General features: G+C 52.2%; 1 protein-coding gene across 2 annotated transcripts in view; it reads right to left on the reverse strand.

Annotated features, from left to right (window-relative positions):
- Positions 1–953: 953 nt before the first annotated feature.
- Positions 954–14,750, reverse strand: part of Otub2 (OTU deubiquitinase, ubiquitin aldehyde binding 2) — a 14,126-nt gene continuing 329 nt past the window's right edge. Inside the window, exons 2-6 of one of the 2 annotated variants that reach the window (XM_013012361.1) lie at positions 7,198–7,293; positions 5,583–5,701; positions 4,983–5,067; positions 4,602–4,796; positions 954–3,749 (exon numbers count right to left, since the gene is read on the reverse strand). In XM_013012361.1, the coding sequence (XP_012867815.1) occupies positions 3,543–3,749; positions 4,602–4,796; positions 4,983–5,067; positions 5,583–5,701; positions 7,198–7,293 (702 nt within the window). In that variant the 3' untranslated portion in view covers positions 954–3,542. Of the gene's footprint in view, positions 3,750–4,601; positions 4,797–4,982; positions 5,068–5,582; positions 5,702–7,197; positions 7,798–14,750 lie in introns of those variants that run through there. The other variant, XM_013012352.1, reaches the window with a different exon arrangement.

Raw genomic sequence — 14,750 nt, forward strand, 5'->3', positions numbered from 1 at the left:
CCCTAAGCCCCTGAGGGTGATTGATAGGATTCTTGGCTTTGTCCCTAAAGTCATATTCTGGTGACTCTATTGACCAACTGTCAGGCCTTGTTTTAGGTTTTTTGTTTTTGTTTTTTAGTGACATGAGACTTGAACTCAGGGCCTGAGCGCTGTCTCTAAGCTTTTTTGCTCAAGAGTAGCACTCTGCCACTTGAGCCACAGTTCTACTTCCTGGCTTTTTTTGGTACTTAACTGCAGATAAGAGTCTCACTAATTTTGCTGCCTTTGAACAACAGTCCTCAGATCTCAGCCTCCTGAGTAGCTAGAATTACAGGTGTGAGCCACCTGTGCCCAGCCTAGACATTTCTATTTTAATTACAATTTAGGTGTCCTTAAGGCCAAGACCCAAATCTTAATATTCATTTTTAGAGTTAAGGAAGCACAAAGGATTTGGTCAGGGTGAGCAGGGAAATACAGCCCAGTGGTTAAGCACTAGTCTAAGCCCCGGTGAGGTCCTGGGTTCCATCCCACACACAGCCAATCACCTAAGACTTGCTCAGCATTACACAGAATCACAACCCAGGCATCTTCCATCAGGGTAAGTTAGGGAAGCTGCTCCAATCTTAGGAGAGCACTCACAACAGGGTCACCAGGGAATGTCCTTCCCTTTGACCCTAGTCAGTTTTTGCCCTGGATGACAATGCAGAAACAGCCAGAACTGGAAGTGGCGCCGTAGCTCTAGTGGTAGAGCGCTCGCCTTGAGTTGAAGAGCTGAGGGACAGCGCCCAGGCCCAGAGTTCAAGCCCCACGACCGACAAAAAAAACAAAAACTATATAGAGCACTCAGAAACAGCCAGAAGTGCCTCAGCCTGGGAGTTCAGCTCCTGGTAGCCATCAGTAAAGGACAGTAGGGTCCTTCACATCCCCAGTGATGCAGGGCAGCTCCACAGGGTAGAGGAGCAGGCTGGAGGCGGGCCACTTGTCCCAGGCCAGAAAGATTGAGCCAGGCTTTGAGGCCTTCTGGTGAGGCTCAAGCAGCTTCTTGTGTTCTAAATCTGTCCTTCTATGGACTTCTACTCATAAACCAATAGTGCCCACAGGCTGGGTCGCTCGGGTATATGCCAGGCACCCAGTATTAAGAAGCCATGACGAGTTATTTGTGGAAGCCATTTTAATTATAGGACAATGTTCTCATCTATGTGCAGGGATGCTGTACAGCTTGGCCCTGAGTACTAGTGAACCTCCGCCCACTCACCACCCCATCTCAGACTGTATGCTTGTCTCTGTTCCCCTGTGGCTCACACTGGCCAATGACTGCAAGGTGGCATGCTTCTCCAGCCAGCAATGCCCTCCCTGCTGGGAAGGGTGGGCTGGCATCTAGTAGAGCACCCTGTGTCAGGCATTCATTGTCACATGCATGTTATTCCCATTTTAAGCAGCAATCCTGGGTGTATAGGTAATGTCTGATTCACAAATGGGGTTGGAGCTCAGAGAGGTGAAGGGACTTGGCTAAGATCATACAGCTAGTAAGTGGCAAAGCTGAGATTTGAACCATGATTGTTTGGTTCTAGAGCCCTTTTATTTGTGTTCAGAATAGGTGTCCTGCCCAAGTTAAGTGAACTGCTATCGCTGCTGTTAAATATTCATACCAGCTGTTTCCTCTGGAAAGAATGTTATGCCCTCAAAGCCTCTTCCTTCCAACACTTGGTCTGGAAGAAGCAGCTCTGTGAGTTAGGGGGTCATTCAGGAACTGGGATTGACAGTGTGATGGGGCAGAGACCAGCCAGGTGAGAGCTGTGGAGGACTGGGTTTTAGGCGAGTTTCCAAGTCCTGTCACTGTTCCCCTGAAGCACTTTCCATTAGAGACAGAAGTCAGGACAAATTTGGAGGAAATGAGGGTGCTGGTCCAGATCTGGCTGTTGGCTTTGCAAAGAAGGGAGAAAAACTGATTGTGAAACACCCTGGCTTTCCTCTGCCAGAGAATGGGCATTGATCCTGACACACTGATTGCTGGAAGAGAGTCCGGGATGGGTGTCAGCAGCGCTCTGGCTCAGATGCACAGTAGAGGTAAAGCTGCAAAGGAATGTGCCAGAAGTTCTGTCACAGGACACTCCATAAGCCTCTGGATCCAGGCTGCTCTGAACTCAGCAGCCCAGGGTACCAGTCAGGCCCCATGTGCATGCCCTTCCATTTGGAAACGGATGCCCTGGAGATGACAGGAGATGTGGAATGTGTACCCTTACACATTACAGGGAATTTGTCAGGGACCCCAGCATGCCTACTAAGAGCAGGCGGTCAGGATTTTATTCTTGGGGAAAAGTGACACACTAACTTGAGCCCTTAGAACCAAATGCTAGCTGAGGTCATTGTGGGCTCCAGGGCCCCAACCTGGACCTGAAGAACCAGAACATCTAAGTGCGGTTGGCTTTCACCAAGGCAAGAAGCATAGCACGAACAGGAGTCTGCTCCGCAGCCCTCGTGCGCACTGTCAGCAGACTCCCATAGTAGCACCAATAGACTACAAATCCCTGCAGAATGAAACCTGGCTAAGGCAGGCCCCAAAAGGCACCCCACATTGTCGGGGGTCTGCAGCACCTTGGCCCTGCCAGGTTGGTTGGTTCCTGATGGGTACCCTCTCACCTGCCAGCTCAGGGCGGGCTTCTAGAGCACCTGAGACAGCACAGTGAGAAGCTATGTAAGGAGCATGTCTGGGAGGCTGCTGCCATGTAGTTTCCAGCTAGGGAAATCTCTCCTACTGCCCATTTCCACGACTTCTATCTTTCCCACCTAATCTCCCCACGAAGCGGGTAGGGCAGCCAGCCACAGCTGCTCAGCTAGTATCTAAGCCGCCCGAACCCTTACCCAGTTGAGTACCTAGACTCTGCTTCAAAGATTCAGTGGGGATGATGGACAGCGTCGCCAGACATGGGTACATGGAATTTGTCCAGACCTTAAAGGGCCTGCCCTGCAAGTCAGTTCTGCCACTGAGAGGAGGAGGAACCCTAACAACCTGAGCTTTGTAGTGAAGGCTCCTACAGTGAGGAGCGAGAAAGCACACCCATCGTGCTTGGACCTGCGTGAAGACCCTCCCATCCAGTCAGCGTCCACCAACGTCCAGCCACACGCCACTGGGAGGAGTCTTTTTGTATAGCTGCTGTGTCACTTGTCACTTGGGTTGTGACAACTGACCTTGAGTTTTTCTTCCTTACAGAGGGGCACTGCCCCTGGTGAAATGGAACTCAACGTCCCCGGTTTCTACACACCAGCCATGCCAAACTGGCAGGATGGTCCTCCAGATGAAGAAATAGGTCCGAAGAAGGTCTGGTTCCTGAGTTCCTGGCCCAGAGTTAGCAGGCATTAGATCTTCCATGAAAAGAAATACTAAAAATTCCACCAAACCACTAGCGTCCCTAAAAGGCAAGCCTCACTCTCAGTGGCTTTGCCCAAAAGGCTGTACATTTTCTAGCTATAGTCTAAATCGCTTAAAAAATTGAAAAGCCGGAATGTTCCATTCAGAATACAGTCCGTTAGGTGACAGGTTCCACTGCCTGGCCTAAAATTAATCAATGTTTATCGGCTGCATAAAGGATGTTGTAGTGGGATGTTTTATAGAGCAGGTAAACGGAAGGGATGGCAGCCTCTGGGAACACGTGGTGATTCAGGGCAGTGTCCATCTCGTCCACGTACTCCACCTGCAGGGCGATGTTCAGTGCCTGGGACAGGGCCGTGATCTGGATGTGGTCACACTCCATGGCCATTGGCTCCACCTCCTGCAATGCCAAACAAGCCAGCTTAGGAGGGAGGCTGAGCAGAGGAAGGGGAGCTCAGTTCTGGCTCTCTAGGTCCTGATCACAGCCACTGGGCCGAGGGGCCATCTTCCCAAGCATCTGTGAGGCAGGTGTCCACATGCCTCATTTCACAGAGGAAGCTGAGGCTCAGGGGAGGAAGCAACACAGAGAGTTGTTGCTGGGATTGCAGAAACTGACCCTGCATCTTTTTCCTCTCATTCCAAATCCTTTGAAGAATCTAGCTGGGGCGGGGGTGGTGGGGCGGGGGGCGGGGGAAGAGCAGGAGTCCTTCAGGTTAACATCAAAGAACCTTAGAGCTGAGAGGGGACTCTGTCATGCAGGGGTTTCTCAGCTTAAGTGCCTGAGAGGCCAGGCCAGAGGGTGTGTGGGTGTCCAGATGGTGAAGAGCCAATGGGGGCGGCGATGAGGGCAGGCCAGTGTGTGTGTCACACAGAGAGAGCAGCTGCCCTGTGTGTGCTGATGGTCATCATCCAAGAAGTAGGGCCGAAGGGCTTCCTCTTCTAACTTTTTCAAGGGAAATGTAAATACTCTAGGTAAGAAAAATGGCCTTAATGTTTACATTCCTTCAATAAATACATCATAAACATGGACACATCTCGGGACAAATATGACTGGAGGTGCTGCTATTCTGCAGCTGTCTAAAGAGGCTAATCCAAGTCTTGATTTTCCAGGTGTAAATCCCCAGGAAGGGGCTGTGACTGTCAAGTGGGGCCTGTCTGCAGTTTGCAGACCTGATACCTGTGTGCCCTGGCCAGGGACCGTGGTACTTTAGGAGACAGAGCAAAGCCTGGGGCTGGAGACTCCAGGACTTACATGAGTGCAGAAATCCTTGATGTCCATCTCCTCATCGATGAAGTGCCGGAAGAAGTCGGCTCGGTTCTTGATGAAGGCTGAGGTGAGCAGGCGTAAGAACTGCACAATTCGGTCTGAGGAACTCTGGTCGTTGAACACCTTCAGCAGGCTGGACACTGTGCCGTCCTTCTCTACGAGCTCCACCACGCTGTAAAACTGCACCCCACCGCCATCAGCAGGGCAGACCCCCACAAGCCCCATGCTGCCCTATGGACGCCCTCAAGCTACAGCAGAAAGTCAGCCAGACACTGTGCTAAATCCAAGGAAGGGGGGATTCGTGCCCGCGTGCCATCCACGTGCAAGACCCTGGCTCCTCAACCTGTGTGGCCCATGTGAACTCACAGCATTAAAGAAGTTTCGGAACTTGTGCTCCTCAAAGCCGGCAGCCAGGAGGTCGTTTGGAGTCTGTAGCACACGCTCTTTGAACCTGGAGGGGAAGAGACAGACCCGTTACAGAGGAAAACACCAAGCAGCATAAAAAGTTAGGCCACAAAGCAGGGCACCAGTGATTCATGCCTGTAATCCTAGCTACTCAGGACGCTGAGATCTGAGGATCATGGTTCACAACCAGCCGGTGCAGGAAGGTCTGTGTGACTCTTTGATCCAATTAAATCACAGAAAAAGGTGGAAGTGGTGCTGTGGCTCCAGGATGGAAAGAAAAAAAAATACAATTAGGCCATCAAGTCTGCCAGCTGCACCTGGGCCTCCCGGTGCTCCTTCCTCATGGGAAGAGAGGGGGGAGGGGAAAGGGGGTGAAGATGGGGTTGGGGACAGGAACAGAGTTCCCAGAACAGAAGGCAGGTGTTTTCTCTCAAAAGCCTACCTGACCCCTGTGTGTGCCAGGCTGGCCAAGGAGGAAGGGGTAGCACTAGATAAGTTTCTAGCCACTGTGCCATTGGGGGCCACCAGCTCTCCTTTCCCACAGCCAGGCCAGCTACTCACTTGAGGACCTCTCGGCTCTTGCCCAGCAGACTCTCCAGGTAGGAGTAGCCCAAGGCCCGGTAGAAGCAGTTCCCATCCCCTTTGGTCTTGCGGATCGCAGTGAATCTTTTGCTGAGTTCCTGTGGGCAGGGAGGGCAGTGGTTGTGAGCAGCAGCAGTGGCTCTCCAGCCCCCTGACCCAGCTAAACCGCTCCCTCCATTCAGCTCCCCACACATATCCACCTCCTGAGCACATGGGTACACCAGCAGACAGAGCTGAGCCCTGGCAGCCAGGGCATTACATAATGACCACAGAGGGTGGGCAGTACTGGCTTGGATGCCTGGGGCATCCCCCTCCAAACTCCAGAGTCAAGATGGCTTCCTGGAGGACTGCAGCAGGAGCAGGGGGCAGGGGGTGCGCGGCAGGGGGCGGTCAGGAGAGTTGGCAGATGGGGAAGGAGGCTGTGGAGCCTGGGGATTGGGCTTCAGCAGCAGCATGGACAGTCCTCCAAACATTTCTGCAGTGTGAGATGTGCCCATGCTGTCCACTCTGCAGCTGTGCTCCTAGCTGCCAGTGTCTCTGCAGTGGTCTCCCTCCCTCCCCTCGTGGGGCTATTGGGGTTCTACCTGCAAAGGGTGGTTTTCAAGGCGTCCTAGAACAGGACTGGGACACCTGAGGCAGGCTGCTGGGGGGAGGGGGCTGCCCCCAGATGCTGCTCTTAGCTTCAGAGGGGGCAGGGAACACAGTCATCACACACCCCTCAGTCCCTGCAACTGCTCCGGTGGCTGCCCGTGGCTGGCCTGCTGCCAATGCCACCCCGAGCTGCTGACTGCCACATGTCAGGCAGACCCTCTAGACCCTCTCAGAGTGAGCAGTAAGGAGTGTGGAATACCAAGGAGGGCTGGGCGCCAATTTCTGTACCAGAGCCAGTCCATTCTGGGACATGCAACCCCAAAAGCAGCAGTGACCCTAGTGGTCTTCCAGCTATCGTCTCTGTCCTGAGCTATAACTAGGATAGTGGCTACAAATGTAACTTGTCAGATCAGACTGCCTGGTTCAAATCCCAGCTCAGCACTCAGGAGTGGTGGGAATGTACCTCAGTTTCCATCTCTATAAAATGGGGTGACAAATCCAGAAGATGCCAGTGGCTCACACCTATAATCCTAGCTCCTCAGGAGGCTGAAATCTGAGGACTGTGGTTCAAAGTCAGCCCAGGCAGGAAAGTCCCTGCGGCTCTTTAATTAACCACCAAAAAACTGGAAGTAAAGCTGTGGCTCAAGTTGTACAGTACTAGGCTTGAGCACAAACATTCAGGGATAAATGCCAGGTCCTGAGTTCAAGCCCCAAGGCTGGCACAAAAAAAATGAGGTGACAGATGTACTTGCCTCGCAGACTTAGGAAGGTTTCTGTGAGTAAATCAAACACTTAGCACCGTGCTTAGCTTTAAATTATTATTAATTTTTTATGTAAGGAAAGGACTTCTTGTTGAGGCAGATGGCTAATCAGAATATTCTAGAAGTGCTTCAATAGGCCCAGGAACCTGGTCTGAACACTAAGCCCTCAAAGAGGCACCCCTCCTTTGTGGCCAACTCCAGCTCACTTAATTTAGGATTCTCGGCCCATCCTTCTGGCACACCTGGATTTTCCTCTGGTATATCCTGTTCTCAGGATGATCCCGAAGAATCGATAGAATGTCACATTTTTCTGATATTAGATTGAAAGATGTTTCACTCTGAAAGGCAGAGAAAGCACATTGGGATGTAAGAGAGCAGCAGGCTAGATGTCCATCTGGACCGGCACCGTCAGAGACAGGGGTGATTGGGGTCAGCACCATCATGGGGTGCCTCCTTCCTAGTAAGGAAACTCAACCTGCAACCTGCAAGTGGATTTGTTGTATAAAATATAATACCTCAAACCTGCTGAGTCTTTATGCCAGAATGCGATGGGTCCCTGTGTTCCCTTCGGTCCTCCCTCATTCCTTCATGCTTTTATTCATCCAACTCCTTGAACATCCAGCCTACCCCAAGCCTGGTGTTGGGGGCTGGAAATACGGAGATATTCCCATCTCACTCTGACGAGGGCTTGATGCTTTGTGGCTAAGGCCAAAATGTACAAGCGCTGTCATTATGCACTGACTATATACCAAGCTCTGGGACAAAGGCTTGCTTATATATGCTTATTATCTCATTTAATCACAACATTCTTGTGAGTTGGGCACTATACACATGCTCCTGACAAGGTCACACCTGCATGACTTGGAATCTTTGCGAATTCTATGCAAATTCTAGCTAACCGCTAGGCAGAGTCCAGAGTCCGGAAGCTCTCAAAGGTCCAAGGCTGCCAGGTATGAGGAAGGTTCTGTTCAGGGCAGTCTGAAGGCTCGTCATGGATAGTCTCCTGCCTGGGTGCTCCCCACTACTCCAGCCACACAGTACAGTCTCCCCCAGCTCCTGCCAAAAACCTTTCCATCTGCAAGGCTCATGGCACAGGATCACACATGGCAAGCAAAGGCATCAGCAGGCTGAGGCTCAGCTCAATGGCAGAACACTTGCCCAGTGTGCAAGGCCCAGCACCGCCAAAAAGACTGAACAGGAAGTGTTTTCCACCTCTCCAAGCCTGCTGCTCGTGCCAAGGGACAGCTCTCATATTCATTCCACTTTCTAGTCTCCCTTTCCCTTTCTCTTTCCCCCCTCCCTCACGCTCCCTTCTTCCCCTCCCTCCCTGCTCTCTCTCTCTCTCTCTCTCTCTCTCTCTCTCTCACTCTCCTACAGTGCTGGCCTTGATCTGAAGAGCTGAGGAACAGCTCCCAGGCCCAGAGTTCAAGCTCCACAACCAACCAAAAAAAAAACCCAAAAAACAACTCATGGACTTCACTGCTGGGCTGGCTTCAAACTGAGATCCTCAGATCTCAGCTAGTTTACAAGTGTGAGTCGCCTCTCCCCAGCTTCTAACCTTGTCAAACTTAACTTACAACTTGAAATTGTTCCATTTTCATTTGCCAGTATTTTTTCTTATAAAAACTTGAGGAAAATGTGACTCATTTGATAGTTATTATGAAACATTAGGGCAAAGTTGTACATTTTTCTCTAAGACAAAACTTTGTTTTAGTTGTGTTGTGTGTGTCTGTGTGTGTGTGATGTTGCAGATTGAGTCCAGAGCTTTGTACATAAAAAAATGACCTTTGTCCTACGTCAAAAAAAATAAACAATAAACCTTACAATAAGCCAGCTTTGTTGTCTTTGGTGGCACATAGAACGTTTACTGGTTTTGATCTAGATCACATAAGTCATTAGCATCATGTATAATCCCTACAGGTGTTTCTGCACCCATCCGTGCCAACGCGGAAGCACCAAAAGGCTGGGTCTTAGCACCCCCTCTGGGCCTGGGGTGACTCATGGGCAAGCCTGGCATTTTTTTAACCAATTTAGTTAAGCTGCTGATGTCATACTCATAAAAAAACAAACAGTGGGTCGGGCAGTGGTGGCTCACTAGAGGGTGAGAACAGAAACATCACACTTGGAGGCCAGCCCAGGCAGAAAAATCCACGAGACCCCTTCACAACTTATTGCTGGGTGCAGTGGCGTGCGCCTCTCATCCCAAGCTATGTGGGGAGCCGAGACTGGGAGGATCAGTTGTCCAAGCCAGCACAAAAGCCTGAGAGGCTATCTCCACAGAAGACAAGATGGACACAGTGGTAGACACCTGTAATGCCAGTCATGCCAAGAAGTCTAGATCCTTCCCTAAAGATAACTACTGAAATTAGGATGGGAGGGTTGGTTCAAGGAGTATCATACCAGCCTAGCAAACTTGAGGCTGAGTTCACACCCTTAGCTCCTACCACCAAGGGAAAACACACACACACACACACACACACACACACAAAAAAAAAAAAACAAGGGATTTAGGGCCCTGTGCGCTACTGAGAGCAGCACACGCTACACCTTCAGTTCCTACCAGTGGCCTGGGGAGACATTCTTCCAAGTTTATCCCCTTCGTCCTCACACCCCATCCTTTGTGACCTTTTTGATCAATACCTGTCTTTCAGCATTATTATTATTACTACTACTACTACTACTACTACTATTATTGTTATGGTCAAAATGTACCTAGTAAATACACATTTTCAGGAACCCACTCCTGGTTGTGTGACCACCATCCACCCCAAACTCCATGGCCATTAAACCAGACCTCCCATTCCTCCCCTCCCACATTCCCTGGCAATCATCTTTCTACTTCCTGTCTTTATAAATGTGAGTGTTCTAGGGACCTCATAAAGGTGGTATTTGTCTCTTTAAAAATACAGAGGGGGCATGTATTATGTGTTTTAAATCTTCGTACCTATTTTACTATTGACGTAGGGGCATATTTTCTTCTTCATTCAGGACTATTTAAGATCCAGACCTAGCCAGGCATGGTAATGCCTGCCTGTAATCCTAGCAATCTGAATGCTGAGGCAGAGGATGGTGAGTTCAAAGCCACCCTGTGGTGGCGTTGTTGGACTCTGTTAGACTCTGCCTTATAAACAAAATTTAAAAATAGCCAGATGCGTAATCCCAGCAACTCAGAAGGCTGAGATCTGAGGATCGAGGTTCAAATCCAGCTCAGGTAGGAAAGTTTGTGAAACTCTTATCTCCAATAAACTACTTAGAAAACTGGAAGTGGCACTGTAGCTCAAGTGATAGAGTGCTAGCCTTGAGCTGAAGAGCTCAGGGACAGCTCCCAGGCCCAGAGTTCAAGCCCCATGACTGACTAAATAAATAAATAAATAATCGCAGGTGGTGGAGCAATGGAATAGCTCCTGCGCCCTCTAGTGGTTCCTGGAATGTTTACTAGGTCGTCTTGGTATCTTGGTGACAAGTCCATTTTCTAACTTGGCCCTTCAAGTCCTAGCACAGCTACAGAATGATCCAAGTCTCTAGGCTGTCCCCACCAGCATAGCTTGGTACACACTCTCTGGTGAGGCCAGACCCAGGCTCCAGGTACAACAGCCCAGACAGCAGGACTGATGCTTGAGTCTGACCTTGGCTGACACAAATTGTTACTTTGGCTGAACCTTCCCAGGATGTTATGGAGAAAGAACAGACAGGCTGCACCTGACTGACCTGTCAGACCTAGTGAGGCCTCATGAAAAGATGTTGGCTCTTTAATTGCTACTTTGCAAATTGATACTAGTTAAGTCAGACAGCTAGCACCTCCGCTTAATTGCTACTTTGCAAATTGATACTAGTTAAGTCAGACAGCTAGCACCTCCGCTTGGAAGTCATTTTTAGCAGAAGAGATGTAGATATATTTTGCTAACAAGGTCAACAGCAGGCCCTAGCTCATACCTCTGCCTACAAACTCCATCAACACGCACTTCCTAGGTGCACCAGAGCACACCCGCAGTCCAGGCTCTGCGGTGCCCACCAGCCTCACCGGGGACGCAGGAGCCAATGCCAGCGCCCGGCTAGCCACATTCCTCAGGGCTGTGGGTCAGCCTCATGACGCAGGCCCAGCAGCCTCTTCTCATATAATGACTCCATGACTCCAGCCTTGCCTGCCAGCAGGGCAAGCTCAGAATATGGCATCCTCCCCTTGCAGAGGCTCAGCACCTCCAGAAGCCACCCTGGCTTGAGCCTTGGCCTGGCCTGTCCCAGGCCTGAGCAGAAAAAGGCCTCTCCAGTGTCGCCTCAGGATGTGGCGTGCGGAATACACATGCAGACAGCTCCAAGGGTTTTGTGAGTGAGCCAAACATGTTTGGAGCCGCACACGTAGCCACAGGTGTGTGCTGCTGCTCTATCAGATGGACAAATGGAGTCGGAAGTCAGAAGTCCAAAATGAGTATCCTGGGCTTAAAGTCAGGGGGTGGTGGCACCCCGCAGCACGCCCTCTGGGGCTCTAGACACTGCTGCTCTGCTGTACTCAGCTCTAGGATCCAGCCTGGGAGAGTGGCAGGCCCAGGATCCAGCCTAGGGGAGCTGCAGGCTCATGAATGTCAGGTCTGGGACCAGCCTCGGGGAGCTGCAGGCTCATGAATGTCAGGTCTGGGACCAGCCTCTGGGAGCTGCAGGCTCATGAATGTCAGGTCTGGGACCCAGCCTGGGAGAGTTGCCTCAGGCTGAACCCAGCACATCCATGGAGGAGCATGGAGGTAGATTATTCTGAGTTCTTAAGTCTCAGTGTTGCTCACACTACTGACTGTTAGACTTACTTGGCACTTCTTACCCACCTGGGAGTGTGTGACCCAGACCTGTGCCACCGCTGGACCAAAGATGCAGTTAACTTGATAACTTCACAAGCCCACACCTGCTGAGGAATCAGCCTCAGAAAACTCCGAGTCTCACCTAAGTCTGGCTAACTTGAGACTCTGACCTCTAGAATGAGCTGACTTTGGGGAGCACTGGGGCCCAGGAGCAGAATGCCACAACTTCAATTGCCACGGCAACAGTGGCAGGGGTGGGGCCTCTGAGAGGTGGTGAGGTCAAGGGCTCCACCCCCAGGAATAGGCTAATGCAGTCACGGGGTCGCCCCTCCTGTCCTTTCCAGCCTCTCTGCCTCCAGGTGCTACCTGGCACCTTGTGACCCAGCAAGTGAGCCTCGCCAGATGCCAGCATCTTCATCTTAGACTTCCCAGCCTGCAGAGCTGGAAGCCAATAAATGCCTGTTCATTATAAATGACTCTGTCTGTGGAATTCTGCTACATCAGCACAAAACTGACCGAGAGAGCCAGGTGTAGTGCACACGCCTACAATCCCAGCACTCAGGAGGCTGAATAGGAGGAGCACAAGTCCTAGGCCAGCATGGTTTAAAGCTCTGCCTCAAAGAACCAAAAGGAACAACAAAAAGACAAAAATGGAAGACACCCCCTGCTGGCTTCTGACTGGAATGTTCTGTGTCTTTACGACTCACCTGTCTGCGGCAGCCCTCCCTCTGGCCATCACCCCACCCTGCTTTATTTCTTCAGGGCACAGCCTGGCAGGTGGGCTCATTGGTTCACAGTCCCCCTCCAACACCTCAAACTGTGGGGACAGGGACATGGTCTACTGGTCACTGCTGGTCACTGCCAGCCCCGTTGCCTGCCATGCCGTAATGCTCCAGATGTTCTGTGAGAGAATGGCTATCGCCCAGCCCAGCTGGGTTCTAGTGGCCCCCATAATCTAATGCTGAATGAGTGAAATGCATCGGTCTCCAGCCCAGCCACCTCAACCTGGGGTCCCCTCCACAGCCACAGCGACTGTCCAGGTCAACCATCTCTTACTCACCAACCATGGCATGGTTCTCCTTTCTGCGGATTCCCCAAACTCCACAGCCCAGAGGCTAACCCATCCCAGGATGTGTGTGTGTGTGTGTGTGTGTTGCTGGGGACTGAACTCAGGACCTTGAACTTAAGCCCTCTACCACTTAAACTACACTGCCAGCCATTTTTAACCTTAGTTATTTTTCAAACAGAGCCTCATATATTGTTGCCCAGGCTGGCCTTGGATGCAGCTCTTCCTACTTCCACCTTCCAGGTAGCTGGGAACATAGCTATGAACCACCATACCCAGCCTCTTTTTTGAGATGGGGCCTCATTAGCTTTCCCTCCCCTCAGGCTGGCCTCCTATCTCCATTTATCTTGCAGCTGGGATTACAGGCATGGAGCTCCATGCCTGGCTACACTCCACTCTTGACCAGGTTTCAAGGCTGGTAAATCCACTGCTCCCCTGGCCTAGAATGTAGGCTTCTCCAAACCCTCCCTGCATACCCTTAATCCATCCTCCAACACCCAGCTCAAAAGGCCTCCTCAGTGAAGCTTTTCCCAGCATTCCCACACCCACAGGGTACTCAAAGCCCCTGGCTGGCTTCTTTGCCATGTCAGCAGCTGAGCTGATGCTGGCCTGGCCATGGGCAGAGAGTACAGAGGAGAAGGGAGGCACTTTTATCTGTCTTTCTCACCTGTGCCCAGCACAGGCCCCACAAGAGCGCCCACTGGCGGCTTGCCTGACAAATGACAGGACAAAGCAAACAGGCCCGGGTGGATTTACCCCTCGGGTCCCACACTTACTCCCTCTTTCCCAAACAATAAACACACTGAGAGTGAGCAGGAGGATGCACTACTTGCAGCCCTGAGTGTGCCCTCCCAGGGGACTTCACCCTCCACCTGGGACCCTACCTGGGATCTGACACAAACAGCGAGGAAGACGCCTTGTTTCTAAGAATTCCCTTCTATCACTACCCACACCAGGCGTTCATTCAACCACAAAAGCAAACCCCAGGGCTCCGTGTGCAGTACACAGGAGGTGCTCAATAAATGCCAAATGAAAACCCTGCACAGCATCTGACGCCACTCCGTGACTCCAGGCAGGCATCCTGTTGAGTGGGTTAACCGTACCATCCCTCCCCCAAGCCCCCAAGCTCTCCAGGGGAGGGGTTAGGAGCTTTGGGTCGCAGCACCATCTAATTGCTGGTCTCAGGAGTCCAGGGCAGATGGCAGGGTGGAGTCAGGCACCTCACTGTGCAGAGCAAGGGCCTGCACTGCCCCAGCCACTCAGTGGTGGCCAGACCATATGACAGACCCCGTGTGTGTGTGTGTGTGTGTGTGTGTGTGTGTGAACCCCTCATAACTCCAGCTGGCCTGCCAGCTGGGCAGGTAAGCCCCTGGGCAGGAGTCCAGTGCTTCCAGCAGGAGGCTGCCTTCTCTGGGGCGCCAATCCACCCAGGGGTCCCCCGTGGTCAGCCGCTGCCCACCCCTGCCTGTGGGAGGAGGGGCCAGGCATGGAGACCCAGGCGCTGGCAGGTGGCTGAGTTCGAGCTCCACACGCGTCTCCACGCGGGCCCACGGCAGCCCTGGTGCCCACGTGTGAGCCCAGCGACCCCGAGCCCTTCCCGGCTACAGATCCCCCGAGATCAAAGAGTTGGGGGGCGCTGACCCCACGGCCGCAGAAGGGGGGCTGATGTAACACTGAGAGCACTGGAGTTCGAGTCGCTGCCCACACACCATCACAATGGGTGCCAGCCCGGGTCCCGTCCGGCCTCCGTGTCCCACCTGTCCCGCCCCGGCCGGGCCGGCCTGGGGGACTCACCGAGCCCTTCGGACAGCACTCAGAACGGGGGTCGGGGGGCCCGGACCCCTGACTCCTGCGCCTCACACTGGCGACCTGTTGACCTCAGGGGTGAAGCCGGTGTCCGTCTGTCCACCGGCCACTCGGGGCGGCGGGGCGGGAGGGGGGG

Source organism: Dipodomys ordii, unplaced genomic scaffold (genome assembly GCF_000151885.1).
Source record: "Dipodomys ordii isolate 6190 unplaced genomic scaffold, Dord_2.0 Scaffold2, whole genome shotgun sequence".
NCBI lineage: Eukaryota > Metazoa > Chordata > Mammalia > Rodentia > Heteromyidae > Dipodomys > Dipodomys ordii.